This window comes from Myxocyprinus asiaticus, chromosome 30, assembly GCF_019703515.2.
Source record: "Myxocyprinus asiaticus isolate MX2 ecotype Aquarium Trade chromosome 30, UBuf_Myxa_2, whole genome shotgun sequence".
NCBI lineage: Eukaryota > Metazoa > Chordata > Actinopteri > Cypriniformes > Catostomidae > Myxocyprinus > Myxocyprinus asiaticus.
Genome location: NC_059373.1, coordinates 43,998,337 through 44,019,243, shown reverse-complemented (window position 1 = coordinate 44,019,243; position 20,907 = coordinate 43,998,337). Strand labels below are relative to the sequence as shown.

Below are 20,907 nucleotides of genomic sequence, written 5' to 3'. Positions count from 1 at the left end.
GACAGACAAAGCTGTTACAGGAAATGTAGTGTTGGAAGTTGCCAGGAGCATTTTTTGATTACTTGAAAAAGCATCTGTTATTGAAACTTTGAATGTCTTCCTCAAGGTACTCACAGAAGAAATGTAACTTAAGCCGGGCATACACGGTGCGAGTTCTGACACAATGGAGGTCATGAGAAAGAAAAAAGACTGGTATGGCCAGGGGCTGCATTAGCCGAAACTCGTCTGCTGATTTAAATAAATAAATATGGATAATTATTACAAATGCTGTCCAACATTTGACAGATTCAAATTTCGAAGGGAGGCTGTCAGTGTGTTGCTGCCAGTTACTGCATGATAATAAAGTGCACAAAATTTACAAGATTAAAAAGTGCGGAAAATTCATGCACCATTTCTGTCGGTTATACTTGGATTTAATTTAAGTGCAAACATGATGTTTTGTGCAGAAGTCTGAGTTATTTTAGTGGAGTAGGCTACCTGAACTATTCAGCATTAGATGTAGGCTGTTTCCTTATCATCTGTCACTGAAATGAATGCAAGTATGAGGAATAAAAATAGACCATGACGGAAATTTTAAAACTTAAGAGTGATAGATTTGTTTTCTAGTGCAACCCGTATGGCAGATGATTTGCTTGAAGAGCAGAGAACAGCATGGTATTTTGGTAGAATCTGTGAAACTGATGTGGTCATGAATAATATGGGAAAACACCGTTTTTACACAACCATTTTCTTGAAATGTTTAAAATCTTCATTAACACTCAGTTTTCATTGATCGTGTGAGTTGTAATACCTTCTCCTGATTGGTCAACCTCAGTTAGATCGGCAAATCTGCTCGTTCAGCCACACACCTCACTAATTCAAGCCGACAGCGCCCACATTTTTCGGGAGGTCGTGAGCTGCTCGTAAGCTGCTCTGCTTCACTCGTATTTCCTCTCAAACGATGCAAGCTGAGACTACAGGAGCACCAACGATTTCCAAGCGATCTCTCCCGACTGGAAGAAAACGGTCGGGAGCTCGCACAACAGCCAAAAATCGCACTGTGTATGCCCGCCTTTAAAAAGTTTCTGAAAGACTAACCAACTGTCTGTTTCTAGATCTTCAGGTTTATAAAGTGGTCACAAACCCTGACAGAAAATATATAGTTCCTGAAATGAAGACAGAAGGGATGTGCGTCATACATTTTTGTGTGTATGTGTAGTTTTTCCAGCTGGATGTGTATAACAGTGATGGAACACCTTTGACCGAGAGTCAGATTCATGCTCAGCTCTTGCGGATTCGCTCCCAATCATGGAAAACTGATAAGGAGCCGATGGGAATTTTGACCAGCGAGCATCGCCACACATGGGGTCAGGCATACACCCGCCTGCTCAAAGGTACATCTATTGAATATTGATAGTTACTGTTGTGGTAATTTTTTACCCTTAACTTTTCTTTTAAAATTAAAAAATGGTTTCCTTCAGAGCAGTTCAAGGCTGACGTTTCCTCCACGCCATCTGAATACACAAAGAAACTGGACTTGATTTGATGAGTCTAAGTGGTTGCCAAAAAAAAAGTGACTCTTACTGTTCGGGGGCAAATTTGACCCCCATAGGAAATGAATGGGTGGGACTATAACAGAGTTTTTTTTTTTTTTTTTTAATCAAACAAAATCAACAATCAGCCACAGTGTGGAACACACCCACACAGAAATGATGGGGTGAGACTCCATCCACAATGCAAAAAACGCGCACATGAATTTGAGACTATAACGCAGAGGGTTTTTTTTTTTTTTTTTTTTTTTTTAAAAAGGTCAGCCACAATGCAGCACACAAACACACATATATACAGATCAAAAGATAAAAGTCTGACCCCACATTATTGCTTTTCATGTCACTGATTTGAATTTTGATGCTTGCAAAAAAATAGTAAGTTTGCCATTGCAAAGTCATCTGTATGGACACATTGTATTATCACTGTTCATTACTGTTCATATCTGTTTATATCTGTTTGTTTTATTGACATTTTATTCATTTACTCTCGATTTATTAAATGTTGATGTTTGTATGAAATAAGTAATGGGTAACAAAATACTTTGTCTTCTCATAATACCTCAGGTTTGACTGCAAGCATAATGTAGCATTGTTGCAAGAACAGACTTTTTTTTTTTTTAAGATACAATTTTACAAATAAGTCTTCTTTCCAAATTCATAGCTTGTGAAATACATCTCTAAACTAAGTTTGTTTCAACATTGGGTTACAGAGACTAGGCCCATTTAAATCAAAGGATACGTGTTATTTCATGTCATGTATTTTTATTTCACCAGATGGCAACAAATGCTCCAAAAATCCTGACACAATCTGATATTTCTTAATTTTGTCAGATTAGTACAAGAATTTTTTTTAATAATTATTTAAAATAACCAAATTAATTCTAAATACCATCAAATTCCAGATGAAATGCAAGAGTTTAATATAAAGAATTTATTGACATTCATTTTCTTTATAAAAAATGAATTTAATGTATGATTACAGTTTGAAGAGTAAAGGTGTTGGCCTTTTACAAACAATATCAAAGGGTTAATACCAGAGTTTGCAGTCAATTGTGAATGACTACTCCCTTCTTGAAACACTGCTAGCACCCGTTTATTGAAACTTAAATGGCCTTGGTGATGAATTTTGGAATAACCTGGACCGAATCATTCACAATTAGATTAGAAGTGTGTATTAATAAAATAAATTGAGTGAATTTTGATTTCATGTTGAATTTATTGCAGCACCAGAAAAGGTTCGTGTTTTAATGATCCATTAGCAAGAGTGATGCACAACAGCAATATATAGGTGTTTGCCTTACTGTAGACTTTGGCTCCATCACATCTCACTCTTTGGTGTGTTTTTTTTATTTTATATATTTAGCATATGGTAGATCCTCTGTCATTGGTTTCAAACTTGATTTACACTCGTATCCTTTTCTGTGTCTTCAGATAAAATCAATAAAGAGTCGGTGAGACTGATAGAGAAATCGATCTTCACTCTGTGTCTGGACTCGCCAGTTATGAGAATTTCTGATGAGAAGTAAGAGTTTAGACATGTTATGGATGATATTAACAGTTACTAAAGCTAAGTGTTGTGTTATGTTAATGTTTTCGACAATAGTTAAATGTGCTGAGAACTATGATTGACAGGTATTCCAGTCGAATGGCAGCACAGATCTTGCATGGGGGCGGGACTTATTCTAACAGTGGAAATCGCTGGTTTGACAAGACGCTGCAGGTGATACATATGACACAGAGACACCTGATCTGTCTTAAAACGCATCTCGGCTGTTAAGTTTGATTTCTGACCTGATATACTATATCTTTGTGTTTAACTCTGTATATTCAGTTTGTTGTGGGTGAGGACGGCTCTTGGGGTCTCTTGTACGAGCATGCGACCGCTGAGGGTCCTCCTATAGCTACACTACTAGATCATGTACTTCAATACTGGTATGTACAAACACATGCTCACATTTAAATAACTGCAATAAGACACATCTACACATACATTCTTTATGAGGGCACTGACGGTACAAGTCAGATGACTTTTGTGTTGTAATGGTTATTGATGTTTTTCTCTGTCAGTACGAAACCGGACCGAGTTAGAGCTCCATTAATTCCTCTGGCCATGCCGAAGAAACTTTACTTCTACATCAACTCTGAGATCAAATGGGATATAGAAATGGCAAAACAAAACCTGGATATGTGAGTCCATCTGTCTGCCAGTGCCATTTATATGCACTACCGGTCAAAAGTGTGGACACACCCCTCATTCTCTTATGTTTATACTGCTTTTCACAGTATGCATCATTTTAAAGTGGAGGACGATACTCATAATTTTTTTTTTTTTACAAATTTATTGAATGTTTAGGTTTTCTTAGTCTTTCCTTACTGTGAAGGGCATGGACATGGAGGCAACAAGAGTCCAAATTGAATGAAATCCCTTTCAATTTTATTTGGTAAATGCACTAAATCTAGTTCTTACATGAAGTTTTTGTATTTGTAGCCTGTATCAATGGTTCCAAAACCTGGTGCTGCGACGACTGGAGAAGGGTGCCCTGGAATCTCTGCTCAGTCCAATATTTGAATACCCACCGATGTTAAAAGTACCGGGAGCACTGACTCCATTCGGTACCCCTGCAACAACAGCAAGCTGCTTTAAAACGCTCGCATGCAGATGTCTGCACTTGCTCTATAGAGCCCTCATGTCTCATTGTGAATGCAGCTGCGCGTGAACAGTCAAATGTGCTTCTTGGTCAAAATGCCCCTCTTGACACGCTATTAATGTAAACGCAGCCGTGAATAGATTTCGAGAGTGTAAGCAGACATGACAAAAATCTGGTCAGTTCTAAATACAGGTCTAAATGACGTCAAAAATGTTTTGTGATCGGATCACAAAAACCACATGCAAAATTCAAAAATGCATTTGACTGCATCACATTAGAGGTGTAAATGCTAATCCTACGCTAATAAGTATGCAAGAATATTGTCAATGTAGACCAATTTAGACTCGAGGTGTCAGTGATTGTTTATATTTCACCTTCAGAGGCTGCAGTCATACACCGCCGGCCACGGGGGGAACTATTTGTGAACTGTCTACAGTTGAAGTCAGAAATTTTCATACACCTTAACCAAATACATTTAAACTCAGATTTTCACAATTCCTGACATTTAATCGTCGAAAACATTCCCTGTCTTAGGTCAGTGAGGATCACTACTTTATTATAAGAATGTGAAATGTCAGAATAATAGTAGAGAGAATGATCTATTTCAGCTTTTATTTCTTTCATCACATGCCCAGTGGGCCAGAAGTGTACATGCACTTTGTTAGTATTTGGTAGCATTGCCTTTAAATTGTTTAACTTGGGTCAAACCTTTTGGGTAGCCTTCCACAAGCTTCTCGCAATAAGTTGCGTGTAACTGAGTCAGGTTTGTAGGCATCCTTGCTTGCACATGCTTTTTCAGTTCTGCCCACAGATTTTCTATTGGATTGAGGTCAGGGCTTTGTGATGGCCACTCCAATACCTTGACTTTGTTGTCTTTAAGCTATTTTGCCACAACTTTGGGGGTATGCTTAGGGTCATTGTCATTTTGGAAGTCCCATTTGCGACCAAGCTTTAACGTCTTGGCTGATGTCTCGATGTTGCTACAATATATTCACATAATTTTCTTTCCTCATGATGCCATCTATTTTGTGAAGTGCACCAGTCCCTCCTGCAGCAAAGCACCACAACAACATGATGCAGTCACCCCATGCTTCACGGTTGGGATGGTGTTCTTCGGCTTGCATGCCTCACAATTTTTCCTCCAAACATAACGATGGTCATTATGGCCAAACAGTTCAATTTTTGTTTCATCAGACCAGAGGACAGATCTTTGTCCCCCTTTGCAAACTGTAGTCTGGCTTTTTTATGGTGGTTTTGCAGCAGTGGCTTCTTTCTTGCTGAGCAGCCTTTCAGGTTATGTCAATGTAGGACTTGTTTTACTGTGGATATAGATACATGTCTACCTGTTTTCACCTGCATCTTCACATGGTCCTTTGCTGTTGTTCTGGGATTGATTTGCACTTTTCGCACACCAAACTACGTTCGTCTCTAGGAGACAGAATGCATCTCCTCCTGAGCAGTATGATGGCTGCATGGTCCCATGGTGTTGTTTGTACAGATGATTGTGGTACCTTCAGATATTTGGAAATTGTTCCCAAGAATGAACCAGACTTGTGGAGGTCCACAATTGTTTTTTCTGAGGTCTTTGCTGATTTCTTTTGATTTTCTCATGATGTCAAGCAAAGAGGCACTGAGTTTGAAGGTAGACCTTAAAATACATCCACAGGTACACCTATTGACTCTAATTAGCCTATCAGAAGCTAATTGCCTAAAGGCTTGACATAATTTTCTGGAATTTTCCAAGCTGCTTAAAGGCACAGTTAACTTGGTGTATGTAAACTTCTGACCCACTGGAATTGTGATAGTCAATTAAAAGTGAAACAATCTGTCTGTAAAAATGACTCGTGTCATGCACAAAGTAGATGTCCAAAACGACTTGCCAAAACTATAGTTTGCTAATATGAAATCTGTGGAATGGTTAAAAAATTAGTTTTTAATGACTTAACCTAAGTTGGTGTAAACTTCTGACTTTAGCTGTACATTCATTTCTGCTGATAAGCAATAGTTCCAAAAGTAGCTGTTGGCACTGATTAATTGGCAAAACTAATATATCGGTCAGCCTTTTATTTCAAAGCAGCTTTACAGAAAATCATAGTGTAATTAGGGAAGTGCATGGTTGCCTTTTTTTTTTATTGATTCCTTCTGCAAGACAAATAAACACAACATAAAATACAGAATCAGTTAAATTAAACCCCTCCCCCACCCAACAGAAACATGCACTACAGTTGTTACTTACAACATAAAAATAAAAAAAAACCTAAGAAAATTTACTTTCAAAAAACAAGAATGCACATACACATCAAACAAAAAATTTAAAATCCCTCTCCACTGTCTCTCCCCGAGAACCCTCCAAAAAAGACCACCCTACTTCCTATTAAATAAATCCCATTTTCCCAACCTACTAAAAATCGCCTCCAATGCTGCCACACTGCCCATCACCCTGCATCAATCCTGAAACGAGGGGTGCTCCAACCGTCTTCCACCCCCTAAGAATAATTTGCCTTCCAACCATAACCCTGGTTAGGACCCAAATATTTAAGTGGCTATCCCCAAAAACAATAGCCGCTTCATCACCTAAGATGCATAGTCTAGGGCAAAATGAAAATTGAGTGCCCAATACGTCACACATAAATCTCTGTACCCTCAACCAAAATTCTTATATCCTAATACATCCCCAAAAAACATGGGTTGTGTCCCCGTCTTCTGAATTGCATCGCCAGCAAGTTGGTGGGTCTTTTAAGACCAAGTCTATACAATCTAGAGTGTGTCCAATATAATCTATGCAAAATCTTAAATTGCATCAGACGCACCCTTGAAACTCTAAATGCAGACTTGACATTTTTTTAGAATCCTAGTCCACACTACCTCCTCCAGTACCAAATTTAAATCTCTCTCCCATAATCTCTTGAGAGAAGTTGAAGCTCCATCCCCCAGACTCTAAATTAACAGGGAGTAATACACTGATGCCCCATGACCCTTTCTAAAAGCAGTAATCACCATTTCTAGAGTATCTGACCCTTTAGGGGGGTGTATGCTGCTCGCAAAAATAGTACAGAGCAGGTGGCGCAGCTGTAAATAACTAAAGAACTGAGATCTGGGAATCCTGAAATGTTGGACCAAATTTTCAAACGATCTCAATACTCCACTGTCATATAGGTCACTGAGCGTATTAACCTCCCTCACAATCCACTCTGACCAGCAGAAAGGGGGCTTATTAATACGTAATTTTGGGTTTAGCCATATGCTCGAGGCAACATCTAAATAAATGTCAGAGTTAAACACTCTGGACACTTTTGTCCATACCTCATGTAAATTTGAAATAACGGGGTGTGACTTCTCTGATTAGTTTAATAGAACTTTAATTGAGGCACCTCCACTTTAACATAGACTTTGCAGTGGAAAAATAGGGGCAAAAACTTCCTGTTCAATACCAAACCAGGGAGGGGCTTTCTCAGGTGGAAGCGACCAATGAGACAAATGTCTGAGACCGAATGCATAATAATAAAACAAAATCTTGGGTAGGCCTAGCCCACCTTTGTCAATCGGCCTATGTAACTTATTAAAATGTAATCTGGGGCGCTTACCGTTCCAGATGGAGGACTTCGCTATGCTATCAAATTGCTTGAAATAAGAGAGGGGGACATCTACAGGGAGAGATTGTAGCAGGTTGTTGAATTTTGGAAAATAATTCATTTTAATAACATTAACCTTCCCAATCATAGATAAATGTAATGAAGCCCACCTGCCCACATCGCTCAAACCTTTTTATTAAGGGGTCAAGATTAACTAACCAAATCACACACATTTGCTGGGAATAAAATGCCCAAATATTTAATGTCCTGTTTGGGCCACTGGAAAGCGCCTGGCTGAAAAGCCATTACTGGACAGTACGCTGTCAGAGCCAAAATTCGGATTTAGACCAATTGACTCTGTATCCTGGGAACTTAGGAATTTATAGTTATGTGGAGGCAAGGCATAGATCTAGTGGGGTTGGAGATGAATAATAAAATATTATCTGCATAAAGCGAAAGCTTATGTGCCATGTGGATTGGTGGTGGTGTAGTGGACTAAAGCACTGAACTGGTAAGCAAAAGGTTGTTGGTTCAATTCCCACAGCCACCACTATTGTGTCCTTGAGCAAGGCACTTTACTCCAGGTTGCTTCAGGGGGATTGTCCCTGTAATAAGGGCACTGTAAGTCGCTTTGGATAAAAGCATCTGCCAAATGCATAAATGTAAATGTAAATGCCTCCCGCCATCACCCCTGGAAAATCATCTTCCCTTCTTATCATGGCAGCTAATGGTTCCAGGGCAAGACAGAACAATAATGGGGAAAGAGGACAATCCTGCCGGGTGCCCCTATTCAGAGTAAAATAATCTGAAATTAATCCATTCATTTGTACCGCTGCTACCGAGTGTCTATAAAGTAACTTAATCCAGCCAATAATCCCATTCTACCATATCAAACGCTTTTTCAGCGTCAAGTGAGATGGCAGCGACAGGAGTCTGCTCATTCGCCACTGACCACATGATATTATTTAGCCACCTAATGTTATCAGAAGAGCTGCGGCCACGAATAAACCCCACCTGATCAATATGTATAAGAGATGTCATAATCGGTTAGTCAGAATTATTGACAATTTTTTATTGTCTGGCTGGATCAGGGAAATTAGATGGTAACTCTGACACTCGCTTGGATCTTTGTCCTTTTTAAGAATCGGACTGATCCGGGCTTGTGTCATGGTTGGCGGAAGATTTCCATTCTTTAATGATTCTGTATAAACTTCTAACAAAAGTGGAGCCAGTTCTGTAGCATAAGATCTAAAAAACTCGGTGGCAAAGCCATCTGGCCCGGAGCCTTAATTACCTCGGCAACCAAGGATAACCAAGGTTAGCTCAGAATCAAGAGAATGTTTGAAAAAACAGAAAAAAGAAAAACGTGCACATTAACCCAGCGCACGACAGTGCCAACCGGCTTCCATCCATCTAAATTCAAAAAGTCCATGTACGCCTACGAGAGCCCCCGTGACAACTTTGCTGTCGGATTGCTCAAGTCCGGTGCTTGTATATAAATTTTGTGAGACAGAATTACATAACAGAAAATAATCTATAAAACAAACTCCAGCCAATAGGCAGAATAAACACAAAGAACGTAACACAAAACTGTCTCGAAGATGTGTTACTTCGTGCGTGGGGTTAATGTGCACGTTTTTCTTTTTTCTGTTTTTTCAAAAATTCTCTTGATTCTGAGAACCTTGGAGGAGCTTACTGAGGAAATTAAGGCTCCGGGCCAGATGGCTTTGCTTGTAACCAACTCAGAATTTCACCAAATCACCGTAATCGATTAATGTATTACATCAAGATCATTCAAGTCAGCCACAACTTTCATCAGCATCACAGACATGCTCGCCAGTTGCCGCTGGATTCCTCCCGCCGCACCGTCCAAACAGAGTCCCTGGTCTGCGGGCCTGTCTGAGGTTTCAGCTTGAGCAAGTAAGTGTCTTTTAATATCTCAAGAGCCCAAGGATTTTGAATTCTTTGCAATTTTGACTTCAAAGAAAAGATATGTAGCATGGTATATCGAATCTCACCGGTTTATGACAGAAAGATGATTAAAACTAGCAAAGTGCACAGAGCTTGCCATTTACACGTCTGCTGCTCACATGGTGTCACGTGACTCTCCGCATGGTTACCATTTTTAACATTTGGTTAACCGTGAGGTTTCATGAATGGTTAATCGTTTTTTCATCTGGAGTTGGGAGGCAGGAATCATTTTATTGTAATGGAATTTCCTTAAACACTACTCAAAACAGACGCAAATAAAGTGCACAGTGAGCTATGAGTTTAAATAGCACAATACATACATCTTCAAATGATAAAATCTCGCAATAAAGTCAAACAAAAATAATCAAACCTTCACTGCCAGTATATGCGTTTTGCATGTGTAGATTTACATTTCTGTGAGGGAGCGAATGCAAATATTATGTGTGTGGAGTCACACTGCTGCGGTTAAAATAGCCTCTTCAGGGTGCTTTGATTTTTAAATGGTTTAAAAACAAATTACATTGAACTTGTCTGATTAATGTACTAAATATGCACACCAGAGCAATCGAACGGTTAAACGAATGTCGACTATCCATGCACATGCCGAACTGTAATGTCTTGAATGTCTGAAAGCCTACAGTGAACCACATCATTGAAATCATGCAATGTCTAACTGTTTTCCACATTTGAGTAACAGTAAAGTCATCAAATTGATTAAATAACACAAGTATCGGTATTATGTAGTGACCGAAAATGTTAAATAGTTTTAATCTATCTTCTATTTGACTATCTTCTGTTGTCTACATTACTGTACAGCTCTGCACACCTGAGATGCTTTTGAAATGGTATTGAAGGTGTTCCCTTGTGTGCTGGACTCTTGTTGACTGTGTTTTACCTCACTATACAGTATACAAATCTTTTTAGAAATGTGCAAAATTGATAATTTAATCAAAGTTTTATAGATCATGAGAAACAAATTCACTGTGTCCAAGCTGGTAGTGTAAATAATATTCTCATGTTAAATTTACTGATTTGGATAACAGTAAGCTTTTTTTTTTTTTTTCTTACCAAATTCTTCCCCCAGTCTCATCAACGATTTAGACATCAAATGTTTCAACTTCCAGCGTTTTGGAAAAGAGTTCCCCAAACAACTCAAACTGAGTCCGAACTCTTTCATCCAGGTGGCCATACAGCTGGCATACTACAGGTACAGGTGCCGCTATACATCATCCAATAACAATAATACTATTTATGTTTAAATCTTTCTTGGGTAAAGGTGCTCTTGGCAATTTTTACTTTTTATAGTTCCTTCTCCCTGAAAGATATTAATGAAATAAATGTCCTGAAATACTGTATCTCACTGGTCTCTGTGACAGCTCTAGACTCTGTAAACAGCAAATAATAATGTGTCCGTGGACCGGACATTTTCTTCATAATCTTTCATCAAAAGCTAATGACTCTAAAATGTCTTGTCATCTGAAGTTACTTAGACCATGATAGCTGTTGGTTATTCAGTTAATTTATAGTCGTAGCTAAGTAGCTATTTAGGTGTTGTTTTAGGATACTGTTGAAGGTAAAAGCAGTCCTTCTAAAAATCTTACCAATAGTTAACATAGTAATTAAATGGCAGTTAACATTTAATGTAATAAAGGTTTCAGCAATAATAGCAAATTAACATGAGATTTGAAAAAGATGAGATGCTCTGGAGGGTGAATGTGAACCTTCAGCCTCCACGTGTGTCTACTTAAACATTGGCCTCTGCAGACAGTCAATTCAAAGGTAGATCATTGTGTTTGTTTCTGTGTCAGAGTGCACAGTGAAGTGTGTGCAGCGTGTGACATCGCCTCACTGAGGATGTTCAGAGGAGGACGCACAGACTACATCCGTTCTCCAACCAATCAAATGCTGCGATTCATACAGGCATTTGATGATGACGCTGTTTCCGTGAGTAATTAATAGACCAAATGATGTCACATTTATCAATAACAATGATTAATAAATGTTTTTGTGTGTTTCAGAGAGAGGCAAAGATGCAGCTGTTGAAAGAGGCTGTTGATGCATACAGTGTCCTCACAGAGCAGGTGATAACTTTATAAACTATAGCTATATACACACTTTATAAAGAATATGCTATGCAGTAAACATCCTTGATCTAATGTTAGGTAAAATAATACTTTGTGCAAGTTATTTACTGCTCTCTGTCTTGTGTGCATGACTTCATTTTTAGATTGCTTAGTCAATCTAAGCAATGCAGTTTTATTTTTTGAATGTGCTGGGAAAAGCCTGTGATGATAATTTGTCAAATAAGCATTTGTCCAAAACTACTTAGAGTAACTTTAGTACAGAAACCTCACAGAGTTCCCTCGTGTTGCTCTAAACCCATAAAACTTTCTTTCTCCTGTAGTACACAAAGGGAGATGTTTATGTAGAGTTTAGCAGAATATTCAGACTGCTGTTTTCTAAACAATGAGAGCAGACAGTGACAAGGAGGTGCCTCAAAATGGATGAAAACACACAATGAAAGTATCATATGGCTGTGCTATCATAATTGTTTTTTGAAAGAATACTTTCAGACAGCTGATTATCTTCACAGCTGTCACCTCTGTGTAATGAATGCTATCTTTTGCTCAGGCACTGTTGGGGCAGGGTATAGACCGTCATCTGCTGGGTCTTAAACTGCAAGCCATTGAAGAGGGACTGAGTGTGCCCAGGATTTTCATGGACACTGCATATGGACTGGCCACTCACTGGAAACTCAGAACAGGACAGGTGATAGAGTTGTGTTGACAAGAACTGCCTTTTCTATGATCAAATCACAAGCATTTTGGCTGAATGTTAGTGAAATAGCTAAAAAGTATTTATTTCAAAATGTTCAGTCAGAGGAGCCATCATTTCAACTAAACAGCAGAAGTAGCCAAGTAGATTCAAAATGTAAAATGTAAGAAGTAAAACACCATAAAAGGGTAGTTAAAACTGTGGATGTGGGTGGTTATGGCATGCCACAGGGCTTAGTGTTAGGTCCTCTGCTGTTTTCCTTGTAAATGCTTCCTCTAGGAGACATAATCAGGAAACATGGAATTCGTTTTTACTGTTATGTTGATGCTCTGCTTTATATTTTCTCCAGACCTGATGAAATTTCCTATTTTTCCAAGTTAGCTGAGTGTATTAATGACATTAATGACTCGATGGACAGTGATTTCCTTCTTTTCAATTTTAACAAAATAGAGGTTTTAAAGGGTTAGTTCACCCAAAAATCTAAATCCTCTCATGATTTACTTTTAAGCCATCCCAGATGTGTGTATCCTCCTTCAGCAGAAGCAAAATTAAGAATCTAAGCCCATTTCAGCTCTGTTTGTCCATTCAATGCATGTAAATGGGTGCCATCAGGCTGCTGGTTGTTTGATGTCCAAAAAGGCAGCATAAAAGTAATCCACATGACTCCAGTTGATCAGTAAATGTCTTCTGAACCGGATCGATAAGTTTGTGTAAAAAATCAATGGATAATTCAAACTTTTTAAAAAATCGCTTTCTGCATCAGCGACGTAAGCGTGATCACATGAGAAGTCGGAAGCGTGCGCTCTGTTTACAACAGAAATGAACGTCATGCGAAAGTTAGTTCATCTCAAACAAAAATACAGCACTGGCCAGAAGCAACGATTTAAAGTTACAAATGTTTTAATTATCAAATTTATTTTTACACAAACGTATCGATTCGGTTCAGAAGACATTCATTGATCGACTAGAGTCGTGTGGATTATTTTTAATGCTGCCTAAATATGCCTTTTGGACTGTCAAACAGCCAGCAGCCTGATGGCACCTGTTTACTTGCATTGTGTGGACAGACTGAGCTGAAATCTGCTCATAAAAATCTTCACTTCGGTTCTGCTGAAGAAGGAAAGTCATTCACATCTGGGATGGCTTAAAGGTAAGTAAAACATGAGAGAATTTTCATTTTTGGGTGAACTAACCTTTTATTATTGGACCAAAAAACTCTAAACATAAGATGCTATAATATAATTTGTCTGCAAAGCAGGATCCCTTTAGACTTGAGGGCCTCAGTCTTTTAAACATTTCTATTAAAAAATATATATATATATTGAGTGACTCCAGCCAGGTCTCCTAAGCAATCAAATTGGCCCGGTTGCTAGGGAGGGTAGAGTCACATGGGGTAACCTCCTCGAGGTCGCTATGTGGTTTGTTCTCAGTGGGGCGCACGGTGAATTGAGTGTGGTTGCCGCAGTGGATGGCGTGAAGCCTCCACACGCGCTATGTCTCCGTGGCAACCTGCTCAACAAGCCACGTGATAAGATGCTCGGGTTGATGGTCTCAGACGCAGAGGCAACTGGGATTCGTCCTCCGCCACCCGGACTGAGGCGAATCACTACGCCACCACGAGGACTTAGAGCGCATTGGGAATTGTGCATTCCAAATTGGGAGAAAAAGGGGAAAAATCCCCCCCCAAAAAATAAAAAAATATATATTTTAATTTTTTTATATTTAGGTAAGTTGACTGTTAAAAGTGCTATACTAATACATCATGGAAACATCTTATTAACAAGAATAAATAAAACGCATTATAAAGATATACAGCCTATACTACAATTCTTAAAAAAAAAAAAAAAACTGTACCCCTCACTAAAGTATTGCACAGTGTACATATTGTCAATCATAGGTATGATCAGTTCTGTTATGATTGTTAAAGATCATCATTAGGCACCATGAAGTTTCAGCATCTCACACAAACACGCACACACTCCAGAGATCAAAAACAAGACAGATATATCCACTACTAGCTCCTAGTGCAGAGGTCCCTAACTTTCTGCCGCCAGGTCATTCTGCAATGTATTCATGGTGGGCCGGACTGAGCCTACGGTATATTGCAACAGAGATTATTCTTCTGCTTTTATTACATGTATTCACAGAACATGATTTTAATATTGGTAACTTATTGTAAGTATACATTTCTTAGCAATTTGCTAAGTTAGGCCTACTTTGTCTTACTATCTCTGTTCACTGATGTGTGTATGTCAAGTAATTGGGGCGGGTGGGGGGAAGGGGTTGTCCATTTATTTCAACAGAATTTTCATTACGTTTTTCTATTGTAAGCTAACAAGAAAAAAAATTAAAATCTATGTGAAATGTTACATTTTAGCCTACTTCATCTTACATCAGTGGATCCATCCATTGGCTCAAGGAACTTGTAGTAGTGGTGATGATTTTGATTAATCTCAGTGATAAATCTTATTAATCTGTTCATGGAAAAGATTAGTTCAGATTAGTTAATTGATTCATTCATTGTCCGTTTTTGCACCAGTAAATGGGCCAAAAGCAGAGTTATTCACAATTGGAAAAAATCTAATTATTTATTAAAATTTGCATCTCAACAATTCTGCTAAGAGACTTAAGCACTGCAGACTATTCAAGCATCATGAGTATTTCCCCACAGATGACAAAAAGCATATCATATTGTGAACTGCTGAGCATGACATTTTTTATCAAGCTATACAAAAAAGACAATACTAGCCTAAAAAATTGAGTTTCAATAAAGTCTGGATGTATTTGTAATAATTTGATCATCAATTTATCAGGCCCATTTTCTTGTTGAACGAGATTGCTGAATTGAGCAAATGACTTGCCGCTTCCTCTTGTTTAGGGATGTAATTCTTCTGCATTAATCCGGAATTCCGTTTTTTCCGACCTAAAAATGTGACCCGCATGAATTGTGTAAATCCATATAAATAAAAAAAGTTATCGACAATGTCCTATCCAGTGCATTCTCTGTCAGCATTTTTCACCCAAACAAGTGTCATTCAGTTTCCCTCGGAACAACTTCACTCACAAACCTCACAGCTGTTTCTGTGTCATGCCCGCACTTGAGAACGCGCGGGACGGAGGCTCCTGATTTTCGCCATCAGGACTTCAAGTAAGACGGGTTCATTTTACAGTGCTGTAAAAAAGTACTTTCCCCCCATACTGATTTCTTGTGTTTTTGTTTATATCTCATTCTAAGTTGTTTCAAAAATTCAAACAAAATCTAACATAAAACAAAGGCAATCTGAGAAAAGACAAAATACAGTTTTTAAATGATGTTGTTTGTTGAAGCAAGAAAGTTATCCAATACCAACTCTGCCTATGTGAAAATGTATTTGCCCTTAGTTACTAAATCCCCAAATCTATGAAACTGCATTCATAATGGGGTTCAACTGGACTAGACACACCCAGCCCTGATTACTGCCAGCCCTGTTCAATCAAATCAACACCTAAATAGAACTTTTTCAGCAACATGAAGTTGGCTAAAAGGTCTCACTCAGTAGCACAATATACCAGGGTCGAAAAGAATTCCAGAAATTATGTGGAAAAAAGTGATTGAAAAAAAAAAGGTTACAAAGCTATTTCAAAGGCTCTGGGACTCTAAAAATCCACAGTGAGAGCCATTATCTCCAAAAGGAGAAAATTGGCACAGTAGTGAACCTTCCCAGAAGTGGCTGACCTTCCGAAATTCCTCCAAGAGCACAGCGAAGACTCATCCAGAAGGTCACAAAAAAGCCAAGGACAACATCCAAGGAACTGCAGGCCTCTCATCAATAAAGGTCACTGTTCATGACTCCACTATCAGAAAGACACTGGCCAAAAACATCATCCATGTGAGAGTGGTGAGGCGAAAACCACTGCTAACCCAGAAGAACTAAAAAAAGTATATATATTTCAAAACTGTGTTGTGTTTACTCAGGTTGCCTTTGTTTTATGTTATATCTCGTTTGAAGATCTAAAACAATTTAGTAAGAAAAATACACAAAAATTGAAGAAATCAGGAAGGGAGCAAATACTTTTTCACATCACTGTAATTCATCAAGAGAAATAAAATGTTTGGATATAAAACAGGTTTGAACCGTTGCCACAGTTGCTGACAGGTTAAAAATCACTAGCTGCAATTCCAGTGTTAGTGAAATTTATCTTCCCGTATATCGAACCGTTTTTCTGTATAATCATAAAACCCTGCAGATACAGTGCAGACATTTAAAAAAAATTAAAAAACGGATTTCCCCCCCTTTTAGATTGTTAACCCAAGTTCATTTTCCAGTGTAATAAAAATGGACATGAGGTTTTGGGAGACCACTCTCTGTGAAAACTGTGAATTTAAATGCACAATGCAGAAATAATACTAGCCACACGATGAAGAGGGTTCGGCACTCATAAGAATATGTAATATTAATTTTTTATTCATTGGCATTTTCACAATGTGGAAAAATCAGCATAACATTTGTAAAAGCAGCATGGGAACAGTATATTTTGAGGGAAATCTCTTTAAATTCTGCTGGCTATGTGTGGGAAAACACTGAGATGACAACAGCATTATGAGCAGAGGTGGTTCTAGAGGGTGGGGGCCCTGCCCTGCTGCTTCACCCCCTGACAGAAGCCTGCGCCAGGAGTGGCATAAAGTCACCCAACAGCAATGTGAAAAACTGGTGGAGAGCATGCCGAGATGCATGAAAGCTGTGATAATCAGGGTTATTCCACCAAAAATTTATTTCTGAACTCTTCTTAAGTTAAAACATTAGTATTGTGTTCTTTAAAAAAAGAATATGAACTTGTTTCTGAAAACACTGCATCTTTTTTATTTTTTATTTTGACCAGTTGTCATTTTCTGCAAATATTTGGAATTTGGGAGAAATGTTGTCAGTACTTTGAATAAAACAGAAATGTTCATTTTACTCACACACACACACACCTATAAATAGTAAATCCAGAGAAACTGATAATTTTGCGGTGGTCTCTTAATTTGTTCGAGAGCTGTATACTATAGTCGTAGTTTGGGGACCCCTGTCCTAGTTGCTTCAATGAGAAACCATTACTATCTATGATTATCCTTTTAGGATTTTGTTTAGGTTAGTAACACATCTCTTATAATGAAGCATTTAGCAGAAGGTGTTCATTTCGTTCAAGACCCACAGAGCTTTGACTGTTTTGCCCTTCTTTCATCTTCCTCACAGGTGCCCACCAATACAGACAGTGTGATGTGTTTTGGACCGCTGGTTCCGGATGGGTACGCAGTGTGCTACAATCCACAGCAAGATCATGTTCACTTCTCAATCACTGCATTCAACTGCTGTGAGGAAACCAATGCAGAGAAACTGGCCTTCACGCTGGAGCGATCACTCTGTGACCTGCAGAAGTTGTTTCAACCTGACGTATAGAGATGCCCAGACAACGACATTGTTTTAAAACCTCTTATACAACATAACTGACACTCCAGGAGGAGTGATGAAGAGCAAGTGCACCTGGGAGCATCAGGCTTTGTTGAGAGAGTGCTCTTTATGAAAAGTCGTTCATGCACCTGAGATGGTGTAAATGTTTGCTGGTCCATTTGCAAATAAGAAAAGCTTGCGTACTGGTGTTTGTCTAAGAAGAACCATAAAAGCTAAAGGGAGTTATCTGAGATTATGAAGTCAGGATACCAAATGTAAAGGCCTTTACCATATAAAAACGTAACATGCATTTTTGTTTTTCTGGTTTTGTGTGACATGTTATAACTAGTATTGCCATAATATTTGATAAAGTTCCCTTTTTAAATGTGTGCTGTCAGCAGAAGATGAAGTCTTTCATGGACCAAATATTTAAGTAGGACAATTGTTTGTGTAAAATACAGATTGTGTTGCCAAAGCTGCATTATCATTATTGTTAAAGCATATGGGAGATGGCTGTTACGCTTTGTCAAGAATAAAAAGTTTTTCATCTGGTAATAAAATATAGTGGCCATTTGTATATACACAAAATTTGTGCATGGTCAGCACACATTAAAGTTGCTGGGTTATTTTGTGTTTTAAAAATAACAATTCTTAAACAATTAAAGGTTTCTCACAATATAACTATACAGTGGTCCCAAAAATTATTTGGACAATTAGTCACACTTAACATATCTGAATGTCATTTTATTACATACAAAATATCAAACGTGCAAACCAAGTAAGCCAGAGCTTTTTTTGGAACAAAATTCACTTTGCTGAGTAATTTTTGCAATGACTTTAAAACAATGTTTGAACAGTTATTGCATACTGACTTGCATACTATTTTTTTTAAATATTAGAGCATACAAATTTCAAAATGACAAATTATATCAGACTTTGAAAAGACATTTTCACACTTATTTCTGAGATAATTTAACATGTAATGTAGCATACTGCTGTTTGCGATTGAAACTATTAGTGTACGCTTTGCAGTATGCTTTAAAGGGGACATGCAATGAGCAATCAAAATTTCCTTGATCTGTTGACACTGGCGGCCAGAAGTTTGGAATAATGTACAGATTTTGCTGTTTCGGAAGGAAATTGGTACTTTCACCAAAGTGGCATTCAACTGATCACAATGTGTATTCAGGACATCACCGATGTAAATAAACAGCACCATTACTATTTGAAAAAAGTCATTTTTGATCAAATCTAGACAGGCCCAATTTCCAGCAGCCATCACTCCAAGAACTTATCCTTGAGTAATGCTAAATTGGTACTAGAAAATAATTTGCCATTATATCAAACACAGTTGAAAGCTATTTGGTTCGTTAAATGAAGCTTAACATTGTATTTGTTTTTGAGTTGCCACAGTATGCAATAGACTGGTGTGTCTTAAGGTCAATATTAGGTCAAAAATGGCAAAAAAGAAACAGCTTTCTTTAGAAACTCATCAGTCAATCATTGTTTTGAGGAATGAAGGCCATACAATGTTTGAAATTGCCAAACAATAAAAGATTTCATACAAAGGTGTACACTACAGTCTTCAAAGACAAAAGACAACTGGTTCTAACAAGGACAGAAAGAGATGTGGAAGGCCCAGATACAACTTTTTTTTTAAATGATTTTATTGCCTTTTCTCCCCAATTCGGAATGCCCAATTCCCACTACTTAGCTGGTCCTCATGGTGGCACGGTTACTCACCTCAATCTGGGTGGCGGAGGACAAGTCTCAGTTGCCCCCGCTTCTGAGACTGTCAGTCTGCGCATCTTATCACGTGGCTCGTTGTGCATGACAACACAGAGACTCCCAGCATGTGGAGGCTCATGCTACATGATCCACGCACAAATTACCACGTGATCCATTGAGAGCAAGAACCACTAATCGTGACCACAAGGAGGTTAACCCATGTGACTCTACCCTCCCTGGCAACCGGGCCAATTTGGTTGCTTAGGAGACCTGGCTGGAGTCACTCAGCACACCCTGGGTTCGAACTCGCGACTCCAGGGGTGGTAGTCAGCGTCAATACTCGCTGAGCTACCCAGGCCCCAGGCCCAGATACAACTAAACAAGATGATAAGTACAACAGAGACTCTAGTTTGAGAAATAGATGCCTCACATGTCCTCAGCTGACAGCTTCATTGAATTCTACCCGCTCAACCCCAGTTTCATGTACAACAGTAAAGAGAAGACTCAGGGGTGCAGGCCTTATGGGAAGAATTGCAAAGAAAAAGCCACTTTTGAAACAGAAAACAAAAAGAAAAGGTTAGGGTGGGCAAAGAAACTCAGACAGTGGACAACAGATAATTGGAAAAGAGTGTTATGGATCTTAACCCCATTGAGCTTTTGTGGGATCAGCTATAACGTGAGGTGCGTGAGAAGTGCCCGACAAGACAGCCACATCTACGGCAAGTGCTACAGGAAGCGTGGGGTGAAATGTCATCAGAGTATCTGGACAAACTGACAGCTAGAATGCCAAGGATCTGCAAAGCTGTCATTGCTGCATGTGGAAGATTTTTTGTTGAGAACTCTGAAGTAGTTTAAGAAGTTCTGAAAAAAAAAATAATAATAATCAAATTGTAATTGTAATTTTTCACATTATTAATGTCCTGACTATACATTGTGATCAGTTGAATGCCACTTTGGTGAATAAAAGTACCAATTTCTTTCCATAAGAGTGAAAGCTGTACATTATTCCAAACTTTTGGCCACCAGTGAATAAGAGTTCATTGTACTATAAAAACGTAGTATAAGTTTCAGAACTCAAACCTTCCTCCTCACTGCAAAAAGAGCATTTGTTGAAACCAAGTTGCAAAAACGAGTCGTGCTTTGCATCTGGAGGATAATGGTAGACATTTGCATCAGACCGCCTCCACAACAACACATCAACACCTACTTTACCTTATTACTTCTGTAGCTCCGCCTAGTAGCAGTGAGATGGCAAGTAGAGAGAGCAGTTCAG

The 20,907-nt window shown here is 38.5% G+C and overlaps 1 protein-coding gene across 3 annotated transcripts in view; it reads left to right on the top strand.

The window, feature by feature from the left end:
- cratb (carnitine O-acetyltransferase b) overlaps nt 1–18,590 on the top strand; it is a 28,202-nt gene extending 9,612 nt beyond the window's left edge. For all 3 annotated transcript variants that reach the window (XM_051663794.1, XM_051663792.1, XM_051663793.1), the window contains exons 6-15: nt 1,199–1,373; nt 2,961–3,051; nt 3,162–3,249; nt 3,361–3,461; nt 3,597–3,716; nt 10,805–10,927; nt 11,529–11,664; nt 11,739–11,801; nt 12,352–12,489; nt 17,712–18,590. In XM_051663794.1, coding sequence (XP_051519754.1) covers nt 1,199–1,373; nt 2,961–3,051; nt 3,162–3,249; nt 3,361–3,461; nt 3,597–3,716; nt 10,805–10,927; nt 11,529–11,664; nt 11,739–11,801; nt 12,352–12,489; nt 17,712–17,915 — 1,239 coding nt within the window. In that variant the 3' untranslated portion in view covers nt 17,916–18,590. The remainder of the gene's footprint in view (nt 1–1,198; nt 1,374–2,960; nt 3,052–3,161; nt 3,250–3,360; nt 3,462–3,596; nt 3,717–10,804; nt 10,928–11,528; nt 11,665–11,738; nt 11,802–12,351; nt 12,490–17,711) is intronic.
- The last annotated feature ends 2,317 nt before the right edge of the window (nt 18,591–20,907 follow it).